At 39.6% G+C, this 26,906-nt stretch overlaps 3 protein-coding genes and 2 long non-coding RNA genes across 5 annotated transcripts in view; 4 read left to right on the forward strand and 1 right to left on the reverse strand.

The window, feature by feature from the left end:
• Positions 1-6,020, forward strand: part of LOC135102730 (uncharacterized) — a 41,493-nt gene extending 35,473 nt beyond the window's left edge. Inside the window, exons 4-6 of the mRNA XM_064008233.1 lie at positions 2,312-2,470; positions 2,839-3,420; positions 3,790-6,020. Of these exons, the coding sequence (XP_063864303.1) occupies positions 2,312-2,470; positions 2,839-3,420; positions 3,790-5,561 (2,513 nt within the window). The 3' untranslated portion in view covers positions 5,562-6,020. The remainder of the gene's footprint in view (positions 1-2,311; positions 2,471-2,838; positions 3,421-3,789) is intronic.
• Positions 6,021-6,528: 508 nt separating this feature from the next.
• Positions 6,529-8,645, forward strand: LOC135103177 (piggyBac transposable element-derived protein 3-like). Its single transcript, XM_064009270.1, has 2 exons — positions 6,529-7,227; positions 8,634-8,645. Exons 1-2 carry the CDS (start codon positions 6,529-6,531, stop codon positions 8,643-8,645), a joined length of 711 nt encoding a protein of 236 aa, XP_063865340.1.
• A 3-nt stretch (positions 8,646-8,648) lies between these two features.
• Positions 8,649-10,897, forward strand: LOC135102735 (uncharacterized). The gene is made up of 2 exons (XR_010269755.1): positions 8,649-8,784; positions 10,525-10,897. It is a non-coding gene; the product is annotated as an uncharacterized LOC135102735 (long non-coding RNA).
• On the reverse strand, positions 10,482-26,260 carry LOC135102731 (uncharacterized). Its single transcript, XM_064008234.1, has 12 exons — positions 25,876-26,260; positions 18,981-19,184; positions 18,417-18,593; positions 17,653-17,847; positions 17,049-17,225; positions 15,447-15,619; positions 14,910-15,069; positions 14,195-14,385; positions 13,540-13,768; positions 12,857-13,082; positions 11,423-11,514; positions 10,482-10,621 (listed from the first exon to the last, which is right to left on the reverse strand). Exons 1-10 carry the CDS (start codon positions 26,041-26,043, stop codon positions 13,071-13,073), a joined length of 1,686 nt encoding a protein of 561 aa, XP_063864304.1. The 5' UTR covers positions 26,044-26,260; the 3' UTR covers positions 10,482-10,621; positions 11,423-11,514; positions 12,857-13,070.
• On the forward strand, positions 17,135-19,163 carry LOC135102734 (uncharacterized). The gene is made up of 4 exons (XR_010269754.1): positions 17,135-17,269; positions 17,643-17,956; positions 18,429-18,610; positions 19,026-19,163. It is a non-coding gene; the product is annotated as an uncharacterized LOC135102734 (long non-coding RNA).
• Positions 26,261-26,906: the final 646 nt, after the last annotated feature.

Consider the following 26,906-nt stretch of genomic DNA (forward strand, 5'->3'; position numbering starts at 1 on the left):
ATGGAGTTGTTAAATACTGCTGAGTCACTACTTTTCCCATATGCACCAATATCCACACAGAGAAATTAATAGTTAGCATCACATACAGCTAACAACACAGTTGAAAAGAAGGACTTATAATTATAGTACAAAGATCCTGTACCAGTAGGCTGGATTAGCCTTATGTGTTTACCATCAATTGCACCAATGCAATTAGGAAAGTCTGCATACTTCTGGAATCCTTTTGCCACGTCTTCCCACTTCTGTTTTGTCATTTCTGGCATGCACATCGTCTTCAATCTATCCCATATTGCTGCACACACTTGCCGCAATATTCTTGAGATTGTTGACTTCCCGACTCGATATCCATAGTGCAAGTCAGCAATAGAACATCCTGTGGCCAAGTACCTACAGAGAAAGATAGCATTATAAATGTTATGTCTAGGAAAGGCTATTTTTTCTCACATAATCTCTCTCTCTCTCTCTCTCTCTCTCTCTCTCTCTCTCTCTCTCCACACACACACACACACACACACACACACACACACACACACACACACACACACACAAGGAAATATTTTTCTTATACACTATAAATATTCAAGATTCAGTGACACTTTAGTATTTTGTACAATTATTTTTCAGGCCTGTCCTTGCAAAGAAAGTGGAAGCATTTGCGAGATAACTTCGCAAGGGAATTAAAGAGACAAAAGACTCTACCATCCGGGTCGCAGGCAAGAAAGGGCACCTACATATATTTTAGGAGACTACAGTTTCTTGAAGGTTCAATTTCCAGTAAGGAAACTATCAGCAATATTGAAAATGAAGGGGAAGGACTGTGTGATGACGTTGATGTGACAGGAGAACATCGCGAGAAGGGAATTACATCTACATCAGCAAAGAAAAAACTGAAACTAAATCCAGGTGATCTGCATATCGCTAATATTTTGGAAAGAAGTTTGTTGGCGAGACAAATTGAAGAAGAAAAACAGAATGATGAGGATAAATTATTTTGCTTGTCACTCTACAAAGAGATGAAAAAGGTGCCAGAAAGCAGTCGTTTAATGACAAAAATTGAGCTACTAAATGTACTTCATCGTGCTCAGACACTTGGAACTCACCATCCCATACAATCATTTCAGTATGCAAACTCGTATACTCAACCATTGCCACATTACTCAGGATTCACTGCTCAACCACAGACACCATATACCCGCGTCTGCCCGACACCTTCACCGGTTGCTACAAACTCAGTTCATAACATACAACCAGTCCACCAGGCACACTCACACAATCCACCAACTGCAGGTCCATCAGGATACAACCCACACACACCATCATCACCTTCAGTAGTTCATCCCATGACTCCTTCACCAGGGGGTGCAGCAAGCCAAGTTTCTGACACGCAGACTACATTGATATGTTTGACTAGTAATTTGTTGAATAACAAAATAGTAAAAGTGTGTGCCAGGTGAGTGATAGGGGTGCTTTCTCAAATCTAGGAAATTTTTTGAACTGTTAAGTTCTCACCCAATGTTCTGGAAATATGCAAACAGAAGGAATGTCTTATCTTCTCCCTCATATTTCACTCCATTTTCACCTGGTGTTATGATTTTTTCACTTTCATAGGAAAAAAAATTAAATTGTAAATAATGGTAATTTTCAATAAAGAACTCACCTTACTGTAATGACAAGTTTCTCTTCTGGGCAGATAGCATCCCTCATCAAGGTGTTGGTTGAAGATATTTCTTCCTGGATAAGTCCAAGCAGCTCATCGAATGATTTCACTGACATTCTAAAATAGTTGAAAAACTTGTCTTCATGTTCTCTTAAACTCGGGTACAAGGTTGTATACATGCCATGGGTAAGTCTGTCTTGTAAAATTGGATGAACCCAGTATCTTCTTTCTCGCCGCTTGCGCCGCTTCAAACGGCGATGCAAGATCCAAGCACATGCTACCTCTTCTAGATCCATCCTGGTTGAAACTGTCTGTTGCTCTCTGCATTCAGTGCATTGTTTGGCACACACATATGCACGCACAAACACAAGCGTCGCGTTAACGCCGCGTTTGAAAGCGCCTCATGTGAGCGGTAGTTTCTAACGCCGCGTTTGCTAACGCGCGTTGGAAAGCGCCTCGTGTAAACAGGGCCTTACTGGTTCTTAGGAATGCATATTCACCTTTATAGGAAGTAAACAATGTGTGTATGGAATAAATGTTTACTGTGGGTCATATTTGGGTCTTTGGGCAATGAGTGGTAAATATTTGTCTGGGTCAAATATGGCACACACCTCTTGTGTGAAACAATTATTTGTACAATTGCACTAATTTCAGACGAAATGGAGCCTAGCAGATTTTACTCCCATACCAAAGGAGGAAGGAGTGTTATTGCACAAGAACTGCCATATGAGAGTGTAGATGAGGATTCTAGTGATGGTGAAGTTCTCTACCAGCCAAATGAGGAATCCGACACCTCAGATGATTCAGAATCAGGTAAACTAATATATTTGTTTATTTTACATTGAATAAATTCTAATTAAAATTAAATTAGGAACTAAAAGGGTATCACTGCTCAATCAATCAATCAATGAGGGTATAAGCCGAGGGGCGCGTCTCCATGCCAATACTACATAGTACCAACTTGTACTCAGTCCACACTGGATTGAACTCAAGGGATACTATGTAGCCTAGTATAACCAGACGTAGCCTAAACTAAACTAAACAAACGTCATATCAGCATTATTTAACGAAAATGAAAGTGAACAGGGTCCTGTTTGGCTTGAATAAGACCACTCGCACCTTTCTACACATAATAAGAATTTTGGGTAGTTTACATTCACTTACATGTATTTTATTTACAGAAAATGATGCAACCAGTGCCAATAGGGATGATCCACAGCCATCTAAAAGGGGCAGAAAAGAAAGACACATAATCTGGAAGAGTGTAGAGGTTGGACAAAAGAGTACGGAAGTTCCTGAGTGGAAGGGGAAATTGCCCGACGCTACAACAATAAAAACACCACTGGAGTATTTCAAACATTTCTTTGATGACGATCTACTGCAAATGATCATTGATGAATCAAATTTGTATGCTACTCAGGAGCGAGGAAGTTCTCTAAATCTCACAGTTGAAGAATTAGAGCAGTTCATTGGCACAGTATTGTATTCAACCATTTTCCATTTACCTAGAACCCGCATGTACTGGAAGAAATCGAGTTGGGTGCAACAAATAGCTGAGGTGTTTTCAAGGAATAGATGGGAAGAGATCAAGAAATACATACACTTCAATGACAATTCAAACATGCCTGCACCTACAGATGAGACAAGGGACAAGCTTTTTAACACGTTACCCGCGTTATGGCAACACCCAAGACTCGCCCCAGCGCGGCAACCTTCACACCGCTCTCCCGCCAGTCTCAGTGAAGCTATCGGGACGAAAACACGTACGTACCTTCTCTTCGTCCTGATGACTCATATGCATTCATAAAAGTGGTGTCTCACCGGTGGCCCAATACGCGAAGTCACAATATTTTTTTCTGCTATCGCGTGTTGGGCCACCGGTGTACAACTCACCCCTTGTACCACCCGTGGCCCAATTCGCCATACTGGCATATATTATTGTTCTATTGCGTCTTGTGCCACTCGTGTACCACTTTTGTTTTTTTAAATAATGTGAATGTCAATAAATATATATGTCAATTATTCAATTAGTTGTGAATAAAATAGATCATATTTGATGTGTAAGTACTATGTAATGATCCTAGTCTCATTAGGATGATTTATTGATATCCTTACATGCTTTTTGTGTACAGAAATGGATCCCTCGTCATTCTATAGCAGCCGTATTGAAGAGGAAGACAGCTCTGATGAAGATTTCACCATCTCCAATGAGAGTGACTCAAGCAGCAGTGATTCCAGTGAAGAAAGTGATGAAGCAGGAGACACAGAAGGTGATGGACCGGATGAAGCAGGAGATACAGGTGATGGAGCAGATGAAACAGGAGAAGCAGATGATGATGATGATTCTCTATCTGCTAGTAGTCTTGCACCTGCACTTGTATGGGGGACTGTTTCTCCCAAACAACGTTCCTATGCCTTTACTGGTAAAGAAGAGCTGGCCATTTTGCCTCATGTAAACTCAGTCACTGGAAAACCAGAGCCTGTTCATATGTATGAATTATTCATAACTGATGATATTTTGGACACAATAGTTTCTGAGACAAATATATATGCCCAACAAAAAATAAATGCAACACCACTGACAAGGAGGTCAAGGCTTTGTGCATGGAAACCCACAACAAGGAATGAAATTAAGAAATTCCTTGGTATAATTCTATACATGGGAATTAATGGTATGCCAGAAATTTCTTCCTATTGGAGTAAAAACAAGCTGTATGCTGGCTCTTATATTAGCAGTGTGATGACCAGAGAGAGGTTTGAAATCCTTCTTAGGTGTATACATTTCAGGGATAATACTGATGTTAATGGCCCACCTGATCCAATATTCAAATTGAGACCCTTGGTCACTGCTATCAGAGATCGCTGCCGGACTGTTTACAAGCCAGGCTCCATGTTTGTGATTGATGAGAGTATGGTTCCCTTTAGGGGCAGAACTAAGATTAGGCATTATCTTCCTGGTAAAACACATAAATATGGCTTCAAGTTGTACAAGGTATGCACTCCAAGTGGGTATACATGGAATTTCAAGATTCATTCAGGCAGCCAAACAAAGCGCCAGGGACTAAACTCCACAGAAAGTCTAACAGTAGAATTATGTGAAGAACTATTTGACCAAGGTGCCACTCTTTATGCTGATAACTACTATTGTTCACTGCCTCTAGCAGAGTACCTATTGGATAAGAAAACTTACCTTTGTGGAACCATAAAGAGCACAAGAAAGTACCTTCCCAAGGAAGTCACTGAAAGCAAACTTAGAAAGAATGAAATGAAAGGGCAGGAAAACAGTAATGGAGTGAAAGTTTTCAAATGGAGGGATAAAAGAAATGTTCTGACTATCTCAACTCTGCCTGAACACAGTGATCAATTAGTTCCCAGCGGCAAGGTAAACAGACGTAAAGAAGAGGTTTTCAAACCAGAAAGTGTAATGGCATACAACAAGGCAAAAAAAGGTGTGGATGTCTCTGACCAGTACGCATCCTACTACAGTCCGCTGAGAAAAAGCAAAAAATGGTACAGAAAGTTGGCCTTTGAACTGATTACTGGACTAGTAGTTGTAAATGCTTGGGTTCTTCATTGCCAGTACTTCCCTAGGGCTAAGATGAGTCAGCTGCAATTTCGAGAGGCTTTAGTTTGTTCACTCATTGGAGATGAACCTGATAACATTAGACCTGGAAAAAGTCCTGGAGTCATATCAGGAAAAAGAGATCTTCATAAACTGACTGAGAAAGATGGACCTAAGAGAGCTACAAGAAAAAGGTGTCGTGGCTGCTATGAAAAAATATCTCTTTCTGAAGGATTCAAGGTAGCTAGAAACAAAGCTAGAAGAGTAAGCACCTTCTGTTTTCAGTGTCAAGATAAACCACACTTGTGTATAACATGCTTTGCTGAGAAGCACAGTGCATAAATGACATGTCAGTAATACTTTCTTTTCACTATTAGGAAAACTAGTATGTTCGGGATGTATGTTACTTTACCAAATATTAATATTTTGTCTTTGGAGATTATTGAAAGGATTTCAATGCTATAATGCTTTTTCTATAAATTTCAGAGATTTGTTCATTTACCTAAAATGCTAATTTCAGTATTAAAGGAATAAAAGCATCCAAAGTGTAAAACAATGAGTGATATTGCTCACAGGAGTTACAGCAGTCATACTAATCACTTATAATATAGCTAAAAATTCCTATAAATTTAATTATATTGTCAGGATATGTATTTTTCAATTTCTCTTATCCAGTTCTGCATGGGAGATTGTGTTTTTTTAATATTCCATATAATTTTTTACATTTTATTTTTTAAATGAATTTAATATCGAGTTTTTGAGTCTCAACATTTTGTATTAAAAATATATTGAATTACAAATTACTGTGTTTAATTTTCCAATTATTTTCCACTTATCCATACCCTTTACTAATGCATGAAACACAAAGAAAATGATCACTCAGTATTTAGAAATGAGAAAAAAATATTTAAATTTATACTCTTGTTTAATCTTGCTTGGGCCACCGGTGTACCAATTCCCCATAAAGGAAAGTAGTCAGTGGTACACTGGTGTACCAAGACGCGGGTAACGTGTTAAAATAAGACCTATAGTAGATAAACTGCTCCACAAGTTCCAGGCCATTCCACAACAACAAATGTTGTGTATCGACGAACAAATTGTACCATTCAAGGGAAGATCAGGCCTAAAGCAGTATAATCCAAAAAAACCTAACAAATGGGGCTACAAGATTTTTGTACTTTGTGATACAAATGGCCTGGTACATAATTTTGAAATATACACAGGCAAAATAGAGCCCGCACCCAATGAGCCAGACTTAGGCGCAAGCTCAAATATTGTACTAAGACTAACCAGTATAGTTCAAGTCAACATGTCACACCTTCTTTTCTTTGACAATTGGTTCTCCTCGCTTGACCTTGTGATTGAGTTACACAAAAAGGGGATATACACATTAGGAACAGTCAGACAGAATAGACTAAAGGGCTGCAGGCTCATTGATGACAAAAGAATGAAGAAACTTGGACGTGGCACCTATGATGAGAAAAGTGCTACTGTGGAAGGTATAGAAGTCGATGTTCTGAAGTGGTGTGACACTAAATGTGTAACATTTATATCAACATATGCTGCTGGAGATCCGCCTGGTGTAGCAGAGAGATGGAGCAAGAAAGAGAAACAATTCATTGATGTGGCATGTCCTAATGTTGTGCTGGAGTACAATAAGTTCATGGGAGGCGTGGACCTACTAGATGGTCTTGTGTCATACTATCGAACTAAGCTCAAGTCAAAGAAGTATTACATGAGATTTTTCTTTCATTTTCTGGATATGGTGACAGTCAATTGTTGGCTACTCTATAGGCGGGATGGGAGAAGCCTTGAAATCCCCCCTAAAAAGCAGATGGATTTGTTAGATTTTAGAGCAGAAGTTGCAGAAGGTCTCCTCAAGTGCAAGAAGGATACAACAAGAAAAAAATCACGTAGGAGTAGCTCTGATGTGGAGAAGAAACTCTTGGCCAAGAAAAAGAAGGGTCGTGTCGCCCCAACCCCAGCAAAGGATATTCAGATGGACAGTGTTGGACACTGGCCCATCCCTTCTGAACGTCAGAGATGCAAGCACCCAGGTTGCAAGAACAAAGCAACAATAAAATGTTCAAAGTGTCAAGTTCATTTGTGCCTGAACAAGAAAAGTAACTGCTATCTTCTGTTCCACACACAATAAATCCAGCATTCGGCAAGGCTATTATTGTCTTAGGCAGTAGAGTTGGACATCTTTCAGTTCTGCATATAATTATGTATTTCATATTTATTTTACTGAACTAGTTATTTGGACAAATGGACCAATGGGTCATATTTGTCACATACCAAATATTACTATATAGGAATTGAATATTACAACTTTTATACATATTATGATTATTTTGGCCCAAATAAAGAAAAAAAAAACTAATAATTTGTTTAATTTCCCCATTGCATAAAGTTTGGTCCTTAAGAGGTTAACTCTATTCACTACTCCTCACTCCCTCATTTCTTTTTGTCAATAATTTCTTAACACTTCTCATTTTTTCTGTTCTTTTCTTGTTTACATTCCACACCTCATTTAGGCTTTTCATTTTTCTTCATTGCAATATTCTTCCATTTCTATCCAATATTTCAATCTCTATCAAATAGCTACACAATCCCTTACTCTCATTCACTCACTCCTTTCATCCACTTCTCTTTTTCCTGCTCCAGTTCATCCATTCATCCCACAAGCTCAAACTAATTTGCTCTGAAGGTTATGCCTTTAGTGCTAATCATCACAGCTCCTACATTTATACACACAATTCTATCCACTCCTTTTTCTCCTACACCTCCGTGAGTTCCCATAGTGTTAATCATCATATTAGTCCTATCAGTGCTAATCATCTATTTCTTCTTAGTTCCACCAGTGCTAATAGTTTACTCTTGCAACAGTTCCCATAATGCTAAGCTTATACTTATTAGTTCTAATATCAGTGCTAATCATTAATTTTTCCTTAGTCCAGCTTGTGCTAATCATTTACTATAAAATATGTATTCTTTCTTAGCTCAACCAGTGCCACTAATTTTCTCCCACAATAGTTCACTCTGGTGCTCATCATTTATTCCTTAGTTTCACCAGTGCTACACATGCATTCCTTTCTTCCTACATTACTAATCAAGCATTCTTTCTTAGTTCCACCAGTACCAATAAATTTCTCCTACAACAGTTTCCTATAGTGCTCATCATCACTCCCAAGTTCCACCAATACTGGTCCCTTTAGACCAAGCTGATCCTCATAGGGTAAGAATAAAAGTATTTTCTTTTCTCCACTGAGGCCAAGGGGCTAGGAGAGTGGTGTGAATGGGTGTGAATGTAAAAGTCATGTGTCTTCTCTTGGCTATCTGCCTTTTTGTTTGAGATAGCTTTGGTATGTGTGTATATGCACTAATCATTCACTCCCTCCACACTCACACCAGCTTGTTCTGTAGATCCTTCTGTCTCCCATCAAGGTCTGCCGTCCTCAGTGCCTTGAAGACAGGGTTCACCAGCCCCACCTGCAGGGCCATGTTGGGGGCGGCCTTGATGTACACAATGAGCATGTCGCACACCCTGGGGATTGAAGAGGAGGTGAGGTGCTGGGATTGTGGATGGGTGAAAAGGGATGTGGTTTAGATACAAGGAGAGTAGGAGGTTATAATGTGGAATGTGGCAGCGTAGTGACTTAGTTTACCAGATTTGTAGTCAAGTTTATACCCTGTCTTTATTATTCATTCTTATATATCTTGTTCTCGAAATAATGGAATAGGGGAGGTATGAGATGAAGGAAAGTGATAGTAGATGGGGATAATGTGTTGTTCTGTAAAAACAATGGCACAATTTCCTTTGCATAAATTTTCCTACTGAACATTTCATCCACAAAATCCCCCTCAAAATATTTTTTCCCAAGATAAATTAGGTTAGGTTAGGTTGGATAAATCTATAATGGCCTAATTTTTCACAGTAGAATCTTTGAGGATGGAATTTACCATATATTTTGGCATATAAGACAACACTTGAACTTGTAAAGACACAAAACACTGGGCTGTCCTATACAACAGATAGAAAAAACAATGACCTTAAATTTTTACATAAAATACCATTGTGAATAAACAGCAACCTTATATTATGACTTTTGGGGAAGACAGACATAGGAAAATAAGAATCCGTTTAGAGAAAATGCGCTGAAATGTATTCCCATTGAAAAATGTGTAAAAAAATTTGATGTAGTACAACTACAACCCCCTTCTGGCATTGTATACAAATGGACAAAGCAGGAGTCTGCAAATATTCCCCAGTTTTTCCCAAAGATAAAGAAGGAGCTACATAAAGGTCTTCAAGACATGGAACCCCAAGCTAAGAAGCAAAGGAAAGTACAGTGGGGAGATGAATCTCTCCAGCTTACAATGTTGTACATGGACGAAGTCCTTATACTGAAAAAAAATCCAAGAATGTTGGTGTATCTAATCAAAAGAAACACGATACATAAAAAGAAGATTATGGCTGACAGCCAGACATGCTGGTGGTGCAAAGCAAGGATCTGTTTATGTTTAGGAAAACTGACCATACTGCGCATAATTTTACACCATCTTCATCCATCCATCCCTTTTCATGAAAATGTACAAAAACACCTGGTGGGAATTTTATCTTAGGTTTAGTTTTGCACTTGAAGATGATGATACCTTATTACATTCAAGGTATTTTATTAATTGTATTGGTGTATCTCTGTCTCAGTTGTTGGTGCTCAATGACCTAAACTTCACCACAGATGGTTTAGTAGTTTGGGTGTTATCTTATACCACTGATATCAGCTAAAACCATTAAATTCTAACTGAAATTTGGGGTTCATCTTACCTGAAAGTCGTCTTATCCATCAAAATATGATATGTAGAAATAAGTGAGTCAGTGAATAAGTAAGCTTTATCAACATATTAGACAAGAAATGACGAGTTAGGATAAGGTATCGTGCTGTGAGTTAATCTATGAAAGAGTAGGTTTCATCAACAAATTAAAGAAGGAATGAAAGGTTAGAATAAGGTGTTGTGCTGTGAGTGAGTCTATGAAAGATTAAGTTTCATCAACACATTAAGGAAGGAATGAGAAGTTAAGATGAGGTGTTGTGTTATGAGTGAGTGACAAGCTAGAGATGAAGTGTTGTGCTGCAAGTGAGTGAGTCTACACATAAATAAGACCTACACGGACAAAGCATGAGTCTAACCTGTAGTCTCACTCATCCTTCTCACCTGGTCTGGAAGTGCATGAGGCTTTGTTCGACTGCTGAGAGCTGTGGGCCATCATTGCCACCACCGACCTTCTTCCTCTTCTTCCTAGTGGGATGCTTCCCTCGGTACTCAGCCAGCAGGGCACCCAGACGCTCGTCCAGGCGATCCAACTCCTCCTGAGGCACTGTGTCCATGTCCACGTCCACCTGCAGAAAGGAAGGTATGGTGGTGGTGGTAATTCAATTGCTTTACGAGGTTTGCAATTCCTAATCCTACAATTTAGTTATGCCTTAATCTCCCCTCAACTCTCTCCTTGATACTAAGCATGCATCAGTACAAAGTGACAAAAGGAGAAGAAAAAAGCAACAAGAGTATAATGGATAGTGTGATACTAATTGTTACACAGATACTGCAGGTGATGGTGGTGACAATAACCTTAAAGCAAAATTAATCTTTCTGCCAGGACACTTAACAAAATGAGATATATATAAAAATGGAAAAAAAAAACGAAGAGGAACAGTAGAAAGTAGAATGTAATAATGCAGGAGAAAGATACAAATGAGAGAGGAACAGGAAAGAAAAGAATGCAGAAACTGAGGAAAGTGTTCGAGAATAGGTGGATACTCTGGTGTGTGGGGGGGAGGGGCAGAGAGAGAGAGAGAGAGAGAGAGAGAGAGAGAGAGAGAGAGAGAGAGAGAGAGAGAGAGAGAGAGAGAGAGAGAGAGAGAGAGAGAGAGAGAGAGAGAGAGAGAGAGAGAGAATAAAAACACTCACATCAATACCACCAGCAACATCAAGCATTTTCTTCTTCAGAGTAAAGAGGTTTGAGTCCTCTCCTTCACCATCCTCATTCTCCTTCTCCTCTTCCGCATCATCATCTTCTTCGCTCCCTTCCTTCTCTTCATCATCATCATCATCATCATCATCATCCTCCTCCTCCTCCTCCTCCTCCTCCTTCTCCTCCTCCTCCTCCTCCTCCTCCTCCTCCTCCTCCTCCTCCTCCTCACCATCCTTCTTCACCAGTTCCCGTGCCTTCTCAGTATCCAGGACATCAGTAAGGAGGCTGAGTGCTGTGGCTGTCATCAGGGGTGTCAGTAGCCTGGGGAGGAAGACAGGAGAGTGTGTTAAGGTGTGTCATCTGTCCATCTCTCATTTCTGTAAAGTAATGGCAGGAATGCTTCCTCTTCTCCATCACCGGCAAGGGGATAAGAAAGTGGTGTGAATGAGCATGAATGTGATAATTGTGCGCTTTGTCTTGGCTATCCACTTTGTTGGGAAGACAGCCTTGGTATGTATATGTATGTATGTATCTCTTTGAGTGTCAAAAGCATGATGTGGAGGATGGTAATGGAGTGTGTTAAGGCATATCATGTCTCTCTGGGTGTTAAGGCATATAATCCATCTATCTTTGTGTGTCAAAAGCCTGGATGGAAGATGGAAGGTGTGTGTGTGTTAAGGCATATCATCTGTGTCTCTTTGGGTGTGAGAGGCCTGGGGTGGAGGATGGAAGGAGATTGGTAAGATATATCATCTGTCTGTCTTTGGATGTCAGAAGTCTGGGGTGGAGGATGGAAGGAGTGTTTTAAGGCATATCATCTGTCTACATCTACTGTCATTCTTTTTGGTGTTAGGGAAGATAGATGCTTGACAGAAATGAGTATGGTAAATGATAAGCAAGGAAATGTGTGCCTTCCTACTGCTCTTATCTTTTTTTGTTTATCTGTCAATATATATGTACCATGTTGATGTCTATGGAAAGAGAGATGGCCAAGGTTTACGTGTTCACTCACACAAGCACACACACACACACACACACACACACACACACACACACACACACACACACACACACACACACACACACACACACACACAATGTAAATAGTGAAGAATAATGATACAAAAGATAAAGAAAGAAAAGATGTGTGTGCCTCAAATAAAATTATTGATTTGTAGAGCCTTCCACATCATTTCCCATTTGTAGTGTGTGTGTGTGTGTGTGTGTGTGTGTGTGTGTGTGTGTGTGTGTGTGTGTGTGTGTGCCCACTCACACACACACACAGCATTTGACACATTATCTTATTCCTAATATATACATACCTTGCTTCCCACATTATTCCCCATTCTTTACACACACATACAAGCATACAGGCTCCCACACCAATCTCTATCCCTAACACACACACACACACACACACACACACACACACACACACACACACACACACACACAGTCTTTCCAACAATTTTCAATTCCAACAGCCTCTCCTATTCCTAAAACATACATACACTACCTCCCACATCATTCCCCATTCCTAACACACACATATAAGCATACAGGCTCCTATTTAATTTTTCACTATTTATGTATACGGAGACACACATACAAACAGCCTTCCTATAACTTTAGCATGCAAACACTGAAGGCCTGAGCCACCCACCAAAAGAGTCCCTGCACAACACTGCGGAAGAGGTGCATCTCCTGTGTCATCAGGCTTAGCAGCAGCTCCGTCACCACTTCCACCCAGTTAGGTTGCCCTTCTTCCTCATCGTCATCATTATCTTCATCTTCATCATTGTTGTCCTTCAGCATGCCAAGTTTCTTCACCTCTTTGTGGCATGTGATGAACTCTGTGATGCTTTCCTTGGCCACCATCACGTCAACACCTGCACAACAAAGGGAAGTGAATAATAAACTTGAATGCCACAGGTCATCACCAACTCAAAAATGCCTCATCAATGCATTCCAATAACTCACAATGGGTTGAACTTTCTGTGTCTAAAGATCATATTAAACAAGTGGACTAAACTTTACTTGGTCAAGACATTTAATTTTATTTCTTTGAATGTTTGGTAGATAAGTTTATTCCCTCACATGCTAGAAGGGCTACAGTGGCAAATGAACCACTACTTTAAATCACTGAATCAAGGTAGAAATATTTGAAGCCACACAGTCATATGAGAAATATTGCAAATTACAATATACCATGAAAAATGTAAAGTCAGAGGACAACATGGAAAAGCATACTGAAACCACTTATTGAAGAGAGAAATGCACCTTAAACTAAGAGATGCAAGAAAAACAACAGAAAATCACATGAAAAAACACACACTGAATGCTAACCTGAAAGACAGTCTTGGCTATCTCTGTTTCTGTTCCCTCCTCACACTCTTTTTCCTTGAGGGTTGCCAGCCTAGAGATGACCAGTGCCCAATGCTCCTTCCCATCACCACTCAGGCAAGAGGGGGAATCAGTAGCTTCCAGTATCTTCAGCTCCTGGTCCACCTCCTCCACCAGACTCAGCAGGATCCTACAGTATTCCCTGATGTGCCCCACCTGCTTACCAAGAGCCCTGCAATACAGAATAAGAATAAACAAAGTCCTTGCAAACACCAGTATGTGTCAATGCAAAACATTAGACAACTTGAGTGAAGCAAAATGATGGAGTGTTCAAGTTTTATTAAAGGGGATTAAATGGTGACAGAAACTTCAACCTTAACAATTTTTGTATCAATTCTCACTTAAATGCACAACCACTTTTAAATGCTTAAAAACTAGAGCTACAAAAAGAGAAAATAGACAAATTTTTTTTCTTTATATATTGCAGTGAAGTGGCATGAATGCACTCACAACTTTACAGAATCACAGAAAATAAAAGAAAAAAATTAATGAACAAACTAACTGGTCAGAAGATTAAGACATCCACACAACCCTCACATCAAGCAAAGACAAACAGAGAGATAGAAAAGAAAGAAGTCAAGAACAGGACATAACTAACTTGAAGAAAGCATCCTTAGAGGTGTCCCCTTCCTCCTTCCCTGGTGAGAGGATCACTGTCTTCAGGAGTGCCATCAGTTGGTTTTTCTTCCAGGTTGCTGCCTCAGGTGTGCATGCTTTGGGCTGTGTTAACAGGTTGCCAATGATGTGGGCTGCATAGTTCTTGTTGGCCACCTCCAAATCCTTGGCCGGCTAGAGGTAGTGAGAGGGGAAAACTTTGGAGTAGCAGTTTGTCTGTTTATGCATGTATCTCTCCCTAAAAAATAAAATAAATAAATAAATAAATAAACAAAACAAAACAAATAAAATCTATTCTGTGTAGAGTTGCAGGACTGCGTAGCCATGTGTGGTTTTGTTATGTGGCTGCATCTTGCTTTCTGACTCTTTTCTGTAAAAAGCCCAACATCCTCTCTCTTAGGCAAGATCAAGTTTACACACACACACACACACACACACACCATTTTGCTGTGCTCTGATTTACAATTTCACAGTCATATATATATATATATATATATATATATATATATATATATATATATATATATATATATATATATATATATATATATATATATATATATATGACTGTAAAATTACAATCACCTCAATCAAAGCACAGCAATATGATAATGAAAATGTACAAGACATTCCCACACATGTGCCTGTTTGGTATGATGTGTGCATGTGCACACGCACACACACAGTCACACACTCACCTTATTCACCACCTCTAGGAGGGTCTTGGTGAAGCCCTTGAGAGTCTTGAGGGTGAAGTGTGGCACCATCAGTGCCAGAACCTTGTGTCCTGTCAGCTGGTCAAACCTCACACTGCCTGGTGGGGTGACCAGTGCCCTCACCACTGCCAGCTGCACCTCACTAGTGAAAAGTAAAGCAATTACATAAATATGGCATTTCAAATTTCACAAGTGCTGTTGTTTTATCTTCACTATCATTGTTCCTGCTAATACAATGCCAAACCCAACAATTATTGATTTTTTTGGGAGAGAAAAAAAAAAAAAAAATGATGAACCAATCTCAAAAGAAAGGTCAAAAGTATTGATTCAATCTTAATCGAAAGAGTAAAAAGTAATGGGGAGCAGATCACAACCATCTCTGGAACAACTAGAGATGAATTAATACAACGTTGCATTATGTAGTAACTGAGAATCAAGCTACACCAGACACACTGAGACACTAGACTAGACACACAAAGGCACCAGGTCATCTCATTACCCATTTCTGACACTCCTTACCCATCCTCCTGCTGACTGTCCTTGACCAGCTGAACCAAGACAGCAGTGACCCCTCTGGCGGCATTTTTCAGGTCCTGAACATGCTGGGTGAGGGAATTGAGCAGCAGCGCCACAACAGAGGGTGTCACCACCTCCCGGAACTCTGATGCAGTCCTCAAAAGTGGCACCATGAACTGGGAAGGGAAGAGATGTTATCATCAGAGCCACCTACTGCTGTGTAGGTTTAGATATAATTCTGTGGACAGAATTATATCTAAACCAAGACCATGAGAGAGAGAGAGAGAGAGAGAGAGAGAGAGAGAGAGAGAGAGAGAGAGAGAGAGAGAGAGAGAGAGAGAGAGAGAGAGAGAGAGAGAGAGAGAGAGAGAGAGAGAGAGAATGAATATTAACCTATGTGGTACTGTCCTGTTTAACCCTGGATCCACCCATGATGCCAGCTGTTTTTCATTTTTTTTATGTGCTGAAAAATCCCAAACAACATAAAGATATTAGGAAAATATCTTTATATAAAAAGGGGTTTAGCAGTGTGAAAAAAATTTTGAAACCCACATAATAAGTTGCCTGGCATGGATGCATATAATATGATGAACAGCAATGCCAATAGTGCCTGTGACTTGTGACCACCACCAACATTTATCAGTGTTACGACACAGCACAGCAATGCCACTGTACATACAATTGGTAGGCTACTTGTAATTAGTGAGGGAATGAGGGTTGGCATTACATTAATTATTCACCTCACTGAACAATCAGTAGGCTGTTGCAATTTGCATGTGTTTGAGTGCACAGTGTTTTTTTCTGTCAAGATCAATTAACAAATAAAGTCTAGACTTTTTAAAGTTGCTGCCATAAATTCATAGCATTGGCAATGAGTGTAGATATGTGAGATGCCATAAATTCAGTGTTGGCATTGGGTGGGTTAATCTGGGACCACACAACTAGCTTTTCTGAATCTTAACACTTATTCTTAAAATAAAACTTACATCCAACTAATTCTAGGTTTCATACTTGATGCTATAACTGTTTCCTATTTGTTTTAAAAATCAGCTTTAGACAAGGATAACTGATAATGTAACCAAAAAACTTTAAACAAAAAATTCTGGGAAGTGAGAAGAGCATTATGAACACACTAATCACCAAAACAGGGGAGGAGGCAGGCAGGGAGTGTGCCCTCTAGATGAGTTTGGAACAAGGATAACTGATAATGTGATTGATGAGCCATAAACAAAAAATCCTGGGAAGTGATGAGAGCATTACAAGTGCACCAATCACTGAAAGAAGCAAGGAGGCAAGGGGTGTGGCCTATAGATCAGTTTATGTTACAGTAACTATAGTTTGTAATTTTCTCCTTTTGCTGTTTCCTTAGAATGAGGAACTGGTAACATGTATGAGTCTCCTCTGGTTGTTTCTGTCCCTTGTATCTTCCTGTGACTCCCATCCTTTGCAGTTCTAACACAATTTCATCCCTCCATCTCACTCTCTGTCTTGCCCTCAACTGATTTTCTCTACGCTCTTTTGATCAGTTACTGGTCTTATTTTTTTTTATCTTCTCATCAGTTGGTGATGAGGCATCTTATATCTATCTGTCAATACCACACTCACTCTCAGGAGCTGGAAAAGGATCTGCAGTTTTGCTGGAGAAGTGTTTCCCTGCAGCGGCTCCAGGATCACTTGCCAGAACTTTGCCAGCAAGGAGGAGGAGGCGGCCCGGGATGCTGCCAGGTTGGTCACCAACTCCTCTACAACTGGATGGACTTTTGGCAGATCAAATGTGGTTTTCTGCAGGATTACAAATCAGCTGTCACTATAATGCATTGAGAAAGGTGACCCTGACTGATAAATTAAACCACAAATATGACAAAATGATGATAAACTTCTCTTCTCCCTAATAAACCTCCTTTGTAAACACTCATGCAGGTTCCCTTTATCCATGGGTAGTCCCCTTCACTCAGAGTGATAACACAATTCCCTTTCCCCATACAGGCTCCCTCACTCATAGTCACACAATATGTTCCCCTTCTCTCACAGTCACATACTTGTCCCCCTTCTCTTACAGTCACATACTCTCCTTTTTCCCACACAGCTTCCCTCACTCATAGTCACACATGACAAGGAGTCCACTGCATCTCTCATGCTCCCTTGTCCCCAGCCAAGGACAAGGAGTCCACTGAATCTCACATGCTTCCTTATTTCCAGCCAATCTCACCATGAGTGTCTGGACGAGTGCCTCATGATTCTTGGGTGCCACCGTAGAGGTGAGCCAAACAGGGGGTGATGCACGGTGTTTCCTCAGCAATACCAGTCGTATCCACAGCTGGCTTGGTGACAGCTCCTCCACAGGGCCCTTCAGCTCGGCCTGAAGACTCTCCCACACCACTGCATGCATGCTGTCTCCATCACACTGCACAACATGGGGGAAGGAAGGAAGGAAGAAAGGATAAGATGGATAAATGAAAAGTAAAAATTGCTCTACAGGAGTTTTCACTCAGGAGAGAAAGCTTGTATGAGAGGTAACTTTAAACTGATCTTGTACTAAATCAGTGCTACTTATATTAGGTCCAATATAGCCTCTCTACTCATAAATACACAGTAACAAGAGCTTCAACTAATAAGATAATGTTCTATGAGATACAGCCTTTAAACTAATATTATAATAAATTACTTATACTTTTGTGCAGTTCAGTCTCAAATACATATTACCCCAACCCATTCATAAAATAACCAAAACAAAGTTTTCAAGCATTTCCAATGCAACTGGGAGTGAAAACTAACACTAAATTTTATTCACATTGAATAAGAATTGACATTAAGTCAAAATAATTCCATAATCAAGGATTCTAGAATAAAGTGGTAATGTTATATAAGTTTGTCCTAAATCAATTTCCAGATGCATTTCTTCTCAAGCTAATATAAGAGAACAATGTAACATATTAAATCCACATCAAATAAAGTAACACATCCAACACTCACATTCTCCATCAGGTTGACAAGGAACTGTGAGGCGGTGATGTCCAGGTAGCTCTTCTTGGCCCGCATGGCACACAGTGTGTTCACCACCCGCTGCAGCACCTCAGGACCCACAGCACGACCTGACCGCACTACTGCACCGCACAGCAGCAACTCAGCTAAAAGTTGGTCCCGAATTTCCTGCAGCATGACTCTCAGTAAGTTGGATGGAATGTGAAGATGTAAGAGACAATTTTTTCACCATGTTTTTACATTTTATTTAAATCCACACCAGTTACTAATATTACTCAAACAAATACATTATCGGACAAAAAATCTAGTAATAACTTCAGCCTTGGTCAAAAATTAGATATCTTTCATCCAAAACTGACAGTATTCCCCCACAGTACATTCATTTTCCTTCAAACAAGTAAGGCAAAGTCTGAGTTTATGCTATAACAAAGGGATCTCTTACTGCTGCTCTATTGAATGCTACATAACCAAGCAGAGGCAGACTAATGATGCCTCTCTGTACACACTTGACACCAAAGGCAAAATCCTGCCACCTCACACTTTAGACACACTTACATCCTTGGTGACACCTTTCATGGTAGAAGATTTCTTGTTTGTCAGGAGGGAGAGGACAAACTGAGGTGTGAAGAAAGATGGATGAAGGCGGAGGAGGTAGCAGAGGGTGGAGAAGTAGCCTTCCCTTGCCTTCAGGCGGGTGGAGGCAAGGCCAGACACCAGCCTGTTCACGATGTACTTCACACCTGCTGGTATCTCCTTCCCCTGGAGAGAGAGAAGCATATCTCATATAACACAGCATGTAAATATAAATTTGTTAGTTAGGTTGAGCAATTTAGCAATGCTTGTGAGAATATTGTGTATCTTCCATTTCTCAGGCTTCAGTTTTGCTAAATTTTGTAAAATTTTTATAAAATTTGGAAAAGTATAAGAATATTAACATTGAAATAATAAACTCTCAATTTCATCATATGCATGATTTTCACATTAACATTAAGAAAAAATAATGCACAACCATTATAGTTAAGAAGAGTGCATATAACAGTTATCATGTAGTACTGGTTGCATGTCAGAAACTGGGCATTTTCAGCAAAGAAAATCCTCAGTGGTTCAGACAGTTTCCACAGGTTTCAACACCTGGTGCAAGGATGCAAGTGGTTTCACTATTTTATGAGAGTCCAGTTTGTTAATAAAAGATTTTATTATTAAAACATTTCACTATCAATGGCAATGATGAAGCCACAGAGGTACAAACACTAACAGGTGAACAGATAACTGATAAAACCTCTAGCATCTGTTCAGACACCATATAAGTTGCAGACTGGTGGGAAGGATTAGGTATATTTTCACCGTTTGCTATTCAGAGACATTTACATGGCAGTGCGGAAATTAACACGAGGCAGTTAGGAGAGTATACCTGATTTGTTGAGGCGTTATCCTTTCTTCCTGACAAAAATGAAAAATAAAACATAACTTTGCACAGAAATTGGTTCTTATCAAATTAATTATAAACACATGATAATTTCATCAATCTGGAAATTACTGATACATTTCACCAAAAATAAAGACACAAAATGATTTGCTAAGGGAAGATTTCCAGACACTTCTCAAATTTTGGATAATCCTTTCCACTGCTCTCTTTATGGACTGGCACCTTCACTGGGCCTTTCTTCAGCCTTTTTGTTGTCATTGGATGCCTGACAATTTACACCCCAAATTACTCAATTATGTTCAGCATTGGCATACCCTATGCTGAAAACATTCAATTTAAGTTTGCGTGAGTGTGTTCTGTCAACCACATGAAAATTATCTGAAATTGTGAGTGTGTTCTGTCAACCACATGAAAATTATCTGAAATTGTGCTATTATTCAAGAAGGGTTCCTGTTCCACTCCTTTGAATCACTAGCCTATAAAGGCAGCATCACACAGGGCAAATTTCTACCAGCATGCTGCCCGTTTTCGCTGGCAAGACCAGCAGCACAGCAAGTCTGGCATCATACAGGGACAACAATGACAAAGATAACAATGCTTGCCAGTGGAAGCTGTAAAGGTAAAGCTTCAACAATACTGGAGAAAAATTTAACAAAAGCATCCTTGCCACATAAGAGACATGGAACCAAGAGAATAGAGAAGCTTATGTTAGAGACTTCATACTACATGATTTAAGTAGTATACACTTAACAATACAAGGATAGACTCTAAACTTTTCTAGACACTTACTGGAGCACTTATCAGCCATAAAATCAGATACCCCATCCAGTATCATCAACATGAAACTCCCAGACCTCCAAAACACAGAAATAGTACAATCCCTTAAAAAAAAAAAAAAAAAAAAAAAAAGGTTGCAGGACCAAACATGAAAAGATAACTCAAGATATTAGCAGACAGCACAATCTTTATAAACAGCATAAAGACATGATTCAACAATGTTCTTACAAAAAAACAAATACCACAGAACTGGAAGTTGTCCAAGACAATTCTGATTGGGAGAAAAAAAAAAAAAAAAAAAGTAAATGACCTATGTCCCATTGCTCTCCTAAACACTTCATACAAACTACTCATGGCAATTGTGAAAACCAAAATAGAGGATCACATGCACACAAACAGACAAGACAACGAATTACAAGCAGACGCATAGAAGACAACCTATTCCTACTTAACTACTGCAATGAAAAACTTTTAAGATGAAAAACCACTAGTGGCCATTGCTATATACTTCAAAAAAACTTTAGACAGTGTGCAAAGAAAATCCCTCATAGAATGTATGAAGAAATTTAGAATACATCCCCACATAATTGGTCAAAAATGAAATTTATCAAAACGACACGGTTCTCCTCTGCCTGAACAATGAACTTACAGCAAACCTAAACGTGTCCAATGGCATCAGACAAGGTTTATCACTGTCCCTGCTGCTCACCTACTTGATCATCCTACATTTGAATGAAACAAACATTGGCTTGAGGGATGAGATATCCCGTATACCTGCTCTATTCTTTGCTGACAATGGATTACTTCTGGCACAGAGTGAGGAGGAAGCACTGAATATGATTATCATCCTAACAGAAGCAGCCCAAGCAAGTGGCCTAGAAATTAACAAAGACAAAAGCTTTATTATGTTATATAACCACCAAAGAAATCATGACGATCTAAATGGCATTAAAAAAGCTGCAGAAATAAAGTACCTTTGGAGTTACACTAATAAATAAAAGATGTATCAATCACATCAGTCATAACAGTTATTATTATTACACATATTCATCATTCATATATTTCATACCATGTGCCCACATGGCCAGCCTCAGTCTATTTTAACCTTTTATCCTTCCTATCGCTCTCTCATGGGAATACCACACCTTCCCTACAATCAAGCCAGTCCTTAGGGAAAACACCTACATTGTCTTCCTGTCATCCTTTCCTAGCCAGAATAAGAAGCTTTGTGATTGGCTCCTTCACTAAATTTCCAGGCACCTCATTGGTCATTTCTTCTCAGATTCTGAGCACTGATCCACTTCATTTCACATAAATAGAGCCGTATGCATAGCTAGAGATCAGTCCAGAGTTCAGTCTCTCCAGAGTGAGGGCACATCAGTTTATCAGTCAGTTCACAAAGTTCACAGAGTTCACAGTCAGTCTTCAGAGAGAGAGAACCAAGTATCATTATGCCCGTCATAACCTGTGTCTCAGTATCATGTGTGCACATTCTGTCCATCATTACATCAAGAAGAAATTTTATAAACTTGTGTTCTTTTACTAGCACAATCAACCATAATCAAACCACTACCCACGACCTCTACGCTACCAGCAATATCCAGCTACTACCAGGTCTTCCAGAGCAATCGCCACCATACCAAGGATCTCATCGAACAGTGGTGTATTGCATACACAGAAAATGTTTTGCAAAGTACAAAAAAGACAATCTCTTAGAGGCCAAAAAAAATCAGCAACACAACAGCCACAGTAGTGGCAAAGAGCTCAAATAGACTCCTGATTGGAAAGATATATTAGAAACTAGTAGCCTTACCTAGAATTCTCTATTGGCAAGGCGTCATCACATACACTAGAAATGAACAAGAAAACTACAAGCTACTGAAAACAAAACCTTCACAACAATATTAAGAGTATCAAAATACACACTGAAATGTTTCCTGACAGGAGAAATAGGCTCATCATCAATGAATAACAGAGGCAAGAAAGCCAAGCTGTCCTACATAAGACACATCATGACATGCTCAAATAATGACCTACTTAAACAATGACTGCTTCATAAAATGGAAAATGACAAGGACAGATGAACCAAAACTGTCAAGCAATACCTACAAACACAAGACATCAATATTTACCAGCTAAGCCACATGCCATCACGAACACTCTGAACTGACAGACATTCTGAACAAAAAGGAGACACAAGAATGGAAACAGGACTTAGATAACAAGAAAAAACTTACACTATACAGAGCATATACAACAGACATCAAAGAAGTACTTTTTATGAAAACAATGAAGCTTTAACACTTCTAATATGTTGTCAAAGCAACAAATTTAAACTAAATTACAGAAACACACACACAAATGGAAACACACACTGCACACAATGCAGCTCACAAGATGAAACCGTTGAACACTTTATTTTACTGCAATGCATAGACACTTATCAGACAAAATTTAAACTTTCTATAAGACAATACAATCACCAACATAGAGAAACTTGTCAACTTCCTACTCCTATCCAATGATCATGATGCTGAGACTAAAAAGATGACTTTATTACAGATATGAAGAGAGATCACAGTAGTTATATTTCAGAGTAGCCAATGCAGGGAAACCTAAGGAGAGGGATGATTCAGCAACCAGCAGTATAACGCAGAGGTTACATAGATACATCACCATTACAAAGGTGTACCCCCAGACTTCATCAACTTTGGGACTCGACCATTGTGTTGACGCCTCGTCATTCCAACAACAAATTCCAAGCCAGCATTTCTTCAGCCACTTTATTTTACCTTAATTATTCCCAAATTATGTTATCATATATGACTGCATGTCATTTTTTTAAGGGTTTTGATCAATGATGGAACAAGGATGCTGTAATAAATCTTTCGCTCCATATGGCAACTCATATCGGCATGCTAGCTGTGGTCATGTCACTCCAGGGTTGAGGTGACAACAGTGTAAGCAGGTCCAACAGCCAACACCCTGAGTACCAAGTAATACTCTGGATCCACTATAGCTCAGTTAATTTGTGCTAAACTTTCACACTCCAGCAAAACTTAGCATGGGACTCCATCATGACATATTGTTTATCTCACCAGCTGCAGTTGTCAAATAGGCACAGAAAATAATTTCACACACCACACAATCAAATTACATGCACACACTACCACATATACTTCATTTTTCTAAGTTTTATAGTACAAAATTTAAATCATAAAGTACGACAATATATTTCTATGTATAGTTTCTATGTATAGTTTCTAGTACGACAGTCATTTGACTTCAAATACTCCCAACAAGTCAGGCACCACAGCCATTTTCCATTCTTCCTGACAGCAGAAAATGAGCAGCAAGATGTTATTTGCTGCTCATTTTGCCCAGCTGCAGTAAAAATGGGTAGCATGCTAGGAGAAATTTCCCTTGTGTGATGCCACCTTCAGTCTGCTATAAAACACTGGAGAGGATTATGACTGAATAAATATATGAATATCTTGAACAGAATGCTTTACTCACTGATAAACAATATAGCTTTAGGCATGGCAAGACTGTGGCTCATACTAACCTATGACTTCATCACTTCTAAAACTGACAAAGGATGTTGGTCTGTTTGACCTTTCTAAACCTTTCAATATAGTGAATCACTCTCTACTACTGGATAAACTCGAAGTATATATATCAGAGGCACATTATTGAAATGGATATGCTCCTTTTTGTAAGACAGATGTATGTGACTGTATCAGGCATCAATAGCAGCACCAGAGATGTCACAGGTGGAGTGCCTAAGGTTTCTGTACTTTTGCCCTTGTTATTTCTTGCACTATCATCTATTCTGAACAATTACAAAATATTTGCTAATGACTTCAAGATCTATCTAAAGATTCGTCCTTCCACATCACTGTCACTTGCTGTAGGCGCATCCTCATGTCAAAATGATTTAGACAACATATGTTCTGTACCCACTTCTTGGGGTCTTGATCTCAACAGAGACAAGTGTGTTATGCTAAGATTTCAATAGGGCTCAATAGCTTGGCAAGATATTGGCACCTTATCTGAACACTACCTGACTGGCCACACCATATCTTTTGTAAATTATCAAAAGGATCTTGGTGTCTTAGTGGATACCTCTCTCAGATTTCATCCTCATATAAGATACATTGTCAATAAGGCCTCAGGACTGTCTTCTACCCTCCCAAGAAGTACTCTCTGCCAACAACAAAATTTTATGCTCACTCTATACGACTCATATTAAACCTGTAATAGAGTATGCCTCGTGTGTATTAAGCACTGGTGATCTCAAATTGCTGGAATTGGTTCAGAGATCCTGGACTTGGCATATAGAAAGAATCAATCACCTCTCTTATGATGAATGACTCAGAGCCCTAGATCTTTATTCTGTTCAAGGTTGCTTACTCCATGCAAGTTATAAATTGCTGGAAAATTTTTCACAATGAATATAGTATTAAACCGAATTATATTTTAATTTGGCACCTTCTCTGGGCCCAAGGAACCGCAGATTTATGATCCTTCTCTCTCAATGCTCCTTGAAGGTTAGGAGGAGGTTCTTATCAATAAGGTCTGTTAGCCTGTGGAACTCCCTGCCAGATGTAGTTGCTCTAAACTCTACTAACTCTTCTGTATCAGTTTGTGGATTAGACTACCATCTTCCTCTCTCTCTCTTATCAATATTAACCTATACCAAACTTTTATTGTTACTAGATTTATTTAAAACACTGCATAAGGTGCATAACTCAGTCCTTATTATCAGTGCACTATATTTTCAGCCATACTAAAGCATGAGAATGGCGTATCTGCAGATCTGTGCTACCTCATCATACCTATGTTAACTCACTTATTACCTACAGAATCAGGGTAGCCAACCAGGTGACCCCCCTCTTAGGTAATTAAAGGTTGAAATATGTGGTCTCATCTTAGGGCTCACCTAGGCTACATTATTTTATGTTAAGTTTAGATTAATTCAGTTCATTATTTTCACTGCAGATATATTCATTGTTAGATCATGATTAAAAAAATAAAAAATAAAAATAAATAAATAAAAGCATTTTATTTTAACAAGAAAAACAGCCCATGTCTGGAGATTAGTAGGCTAAGGTTATTTCCACAATGGCCATAAAGGTTAGGTGAAGAACGAACTATCAATCGTGCATCAAGTCATCCAGTCAGTAAATACAAACAAGCACCTGCGGTTCAGCGGGGCCTCTAAGGATCTGCTGACCTGGCACCCACCTGTCCCTCTCCCCGCAGCACTTCCTCCACGTGCTGCAGGATTAGCATTGCCGCGGCTGTTCGCTCCTTGTCCCCACTCGCCACTAGGCCATCGAAGGCGTCCAGCACGTGCCGGGGAACATTCATGGCAGGCCGCTGGGGCGTCCTACTGTCCTGCACCGCCACCATCACGCCTCCTATGCTGCTCCCAAGGATTTGTCTCAACTCCTAGTGCAGTCTGACCACTTTTTTTTTCTTTCCTCTTGTATGCTACTTCGGTTCAGGGATCAGTGTTCTAATTGTGAGCAATGGTCGCGCCCCTCAACAGCCACACACAGGTCACAGCCACCATACCATGCCGCTGCCAGCGTGTTGTTTCAATGTTTTGGTACCGTCTGCCTCGTGCAAGTGTGGTGTTATTTTCACCACACTAATTATACAACTATTTTGACCTATCATGATACTTTACCACCAACTATATTTTTACATATATGATTTTGTGATTGGAGTGAAATTATACTGGGTTCTGGATAGAGTTGATCATGTGATTTCCAAGTGAATCCAGCAAAGTTACCGTCTTCATTCAGGGACCAGGTCCCAGGGTATTAGAGCTGGCACGGTGGAGCTTGCAATCCCTTGGCATGCCCCTCCTCCTCCATTAACTCGTGTTCTTTTTATTGACACCATTGTTTTGTCTGAGTAGCTCAATTCTACAGAAGATACGAATTATATTTCATTGGGGTAAATACATAGAATGGGAGGAGTAGGCATGACGTCACGAATGTGAAGCCAACGGGCTACCGGCTATTGGTCCGCTGTCACCCCTGTCCCCTTAACACCCAAAACATTACATCTGAGCATTGAAAGTATAGGGAAACGCTGGTGTACCGCTCTTTTTTTTTTTTTTAATGTTGTTTCCTGTTCTCCCATCATATTTATGACCACTAACGCTGCGTTTACACCGAGCGAGTCGCGTCGAGTCGAGTCACGTCAAGTCGATTCATGACGCATCATGAATCGCCACCCCAGCTATAACATTGATTTGTATGGGT

This window comes from Scylla paramamosain, chromosome 8, assembly GCF_035594125.1.
Source record: "Scylla paramamosain isolate STU-SP2022 chromosome 8, ASM3559412v1, whole genome shotgun sequence".
NCBI lineage: Eukaryota > Metazoa > Arthropoda > Malacostraca > Decapoda > Portunidae > Scylla > Scylla paramamosain.

Excerpts from the sequence above, each read along its gene's own strand:
- LOC135103177 (XM_064009270.1), top strand. The coding sequence starts at position 6,529 with ATGTCACACCTTCTTTTCTTTGACAATTGGTTCTCCTCGCTTGACCTT.
- LOC135102731 (XM_064008234.1), bottom strand. The coding sequence starts at position 26,043 with ATGGTGGCGGTGCAGGACAGTAGGACGCCCCAGCGGCCTGCCATGAAT. Across the intron at positions 17,226-17,652 it reads CACTCGTCCAGACACTCATG|AAAACCACATTTGATCTGCC; the intron begins GTGAGATTGGCT and ends GTAATCCTGCAG. Across the intron at positions 14,386-14,909 it reads TCCTAGAGGTGGTGAATAAG|CCGGCCAAGGATTTGGAGGT; the intron begins GTGAGTGTGTGA and ends CACTACCTCTAG.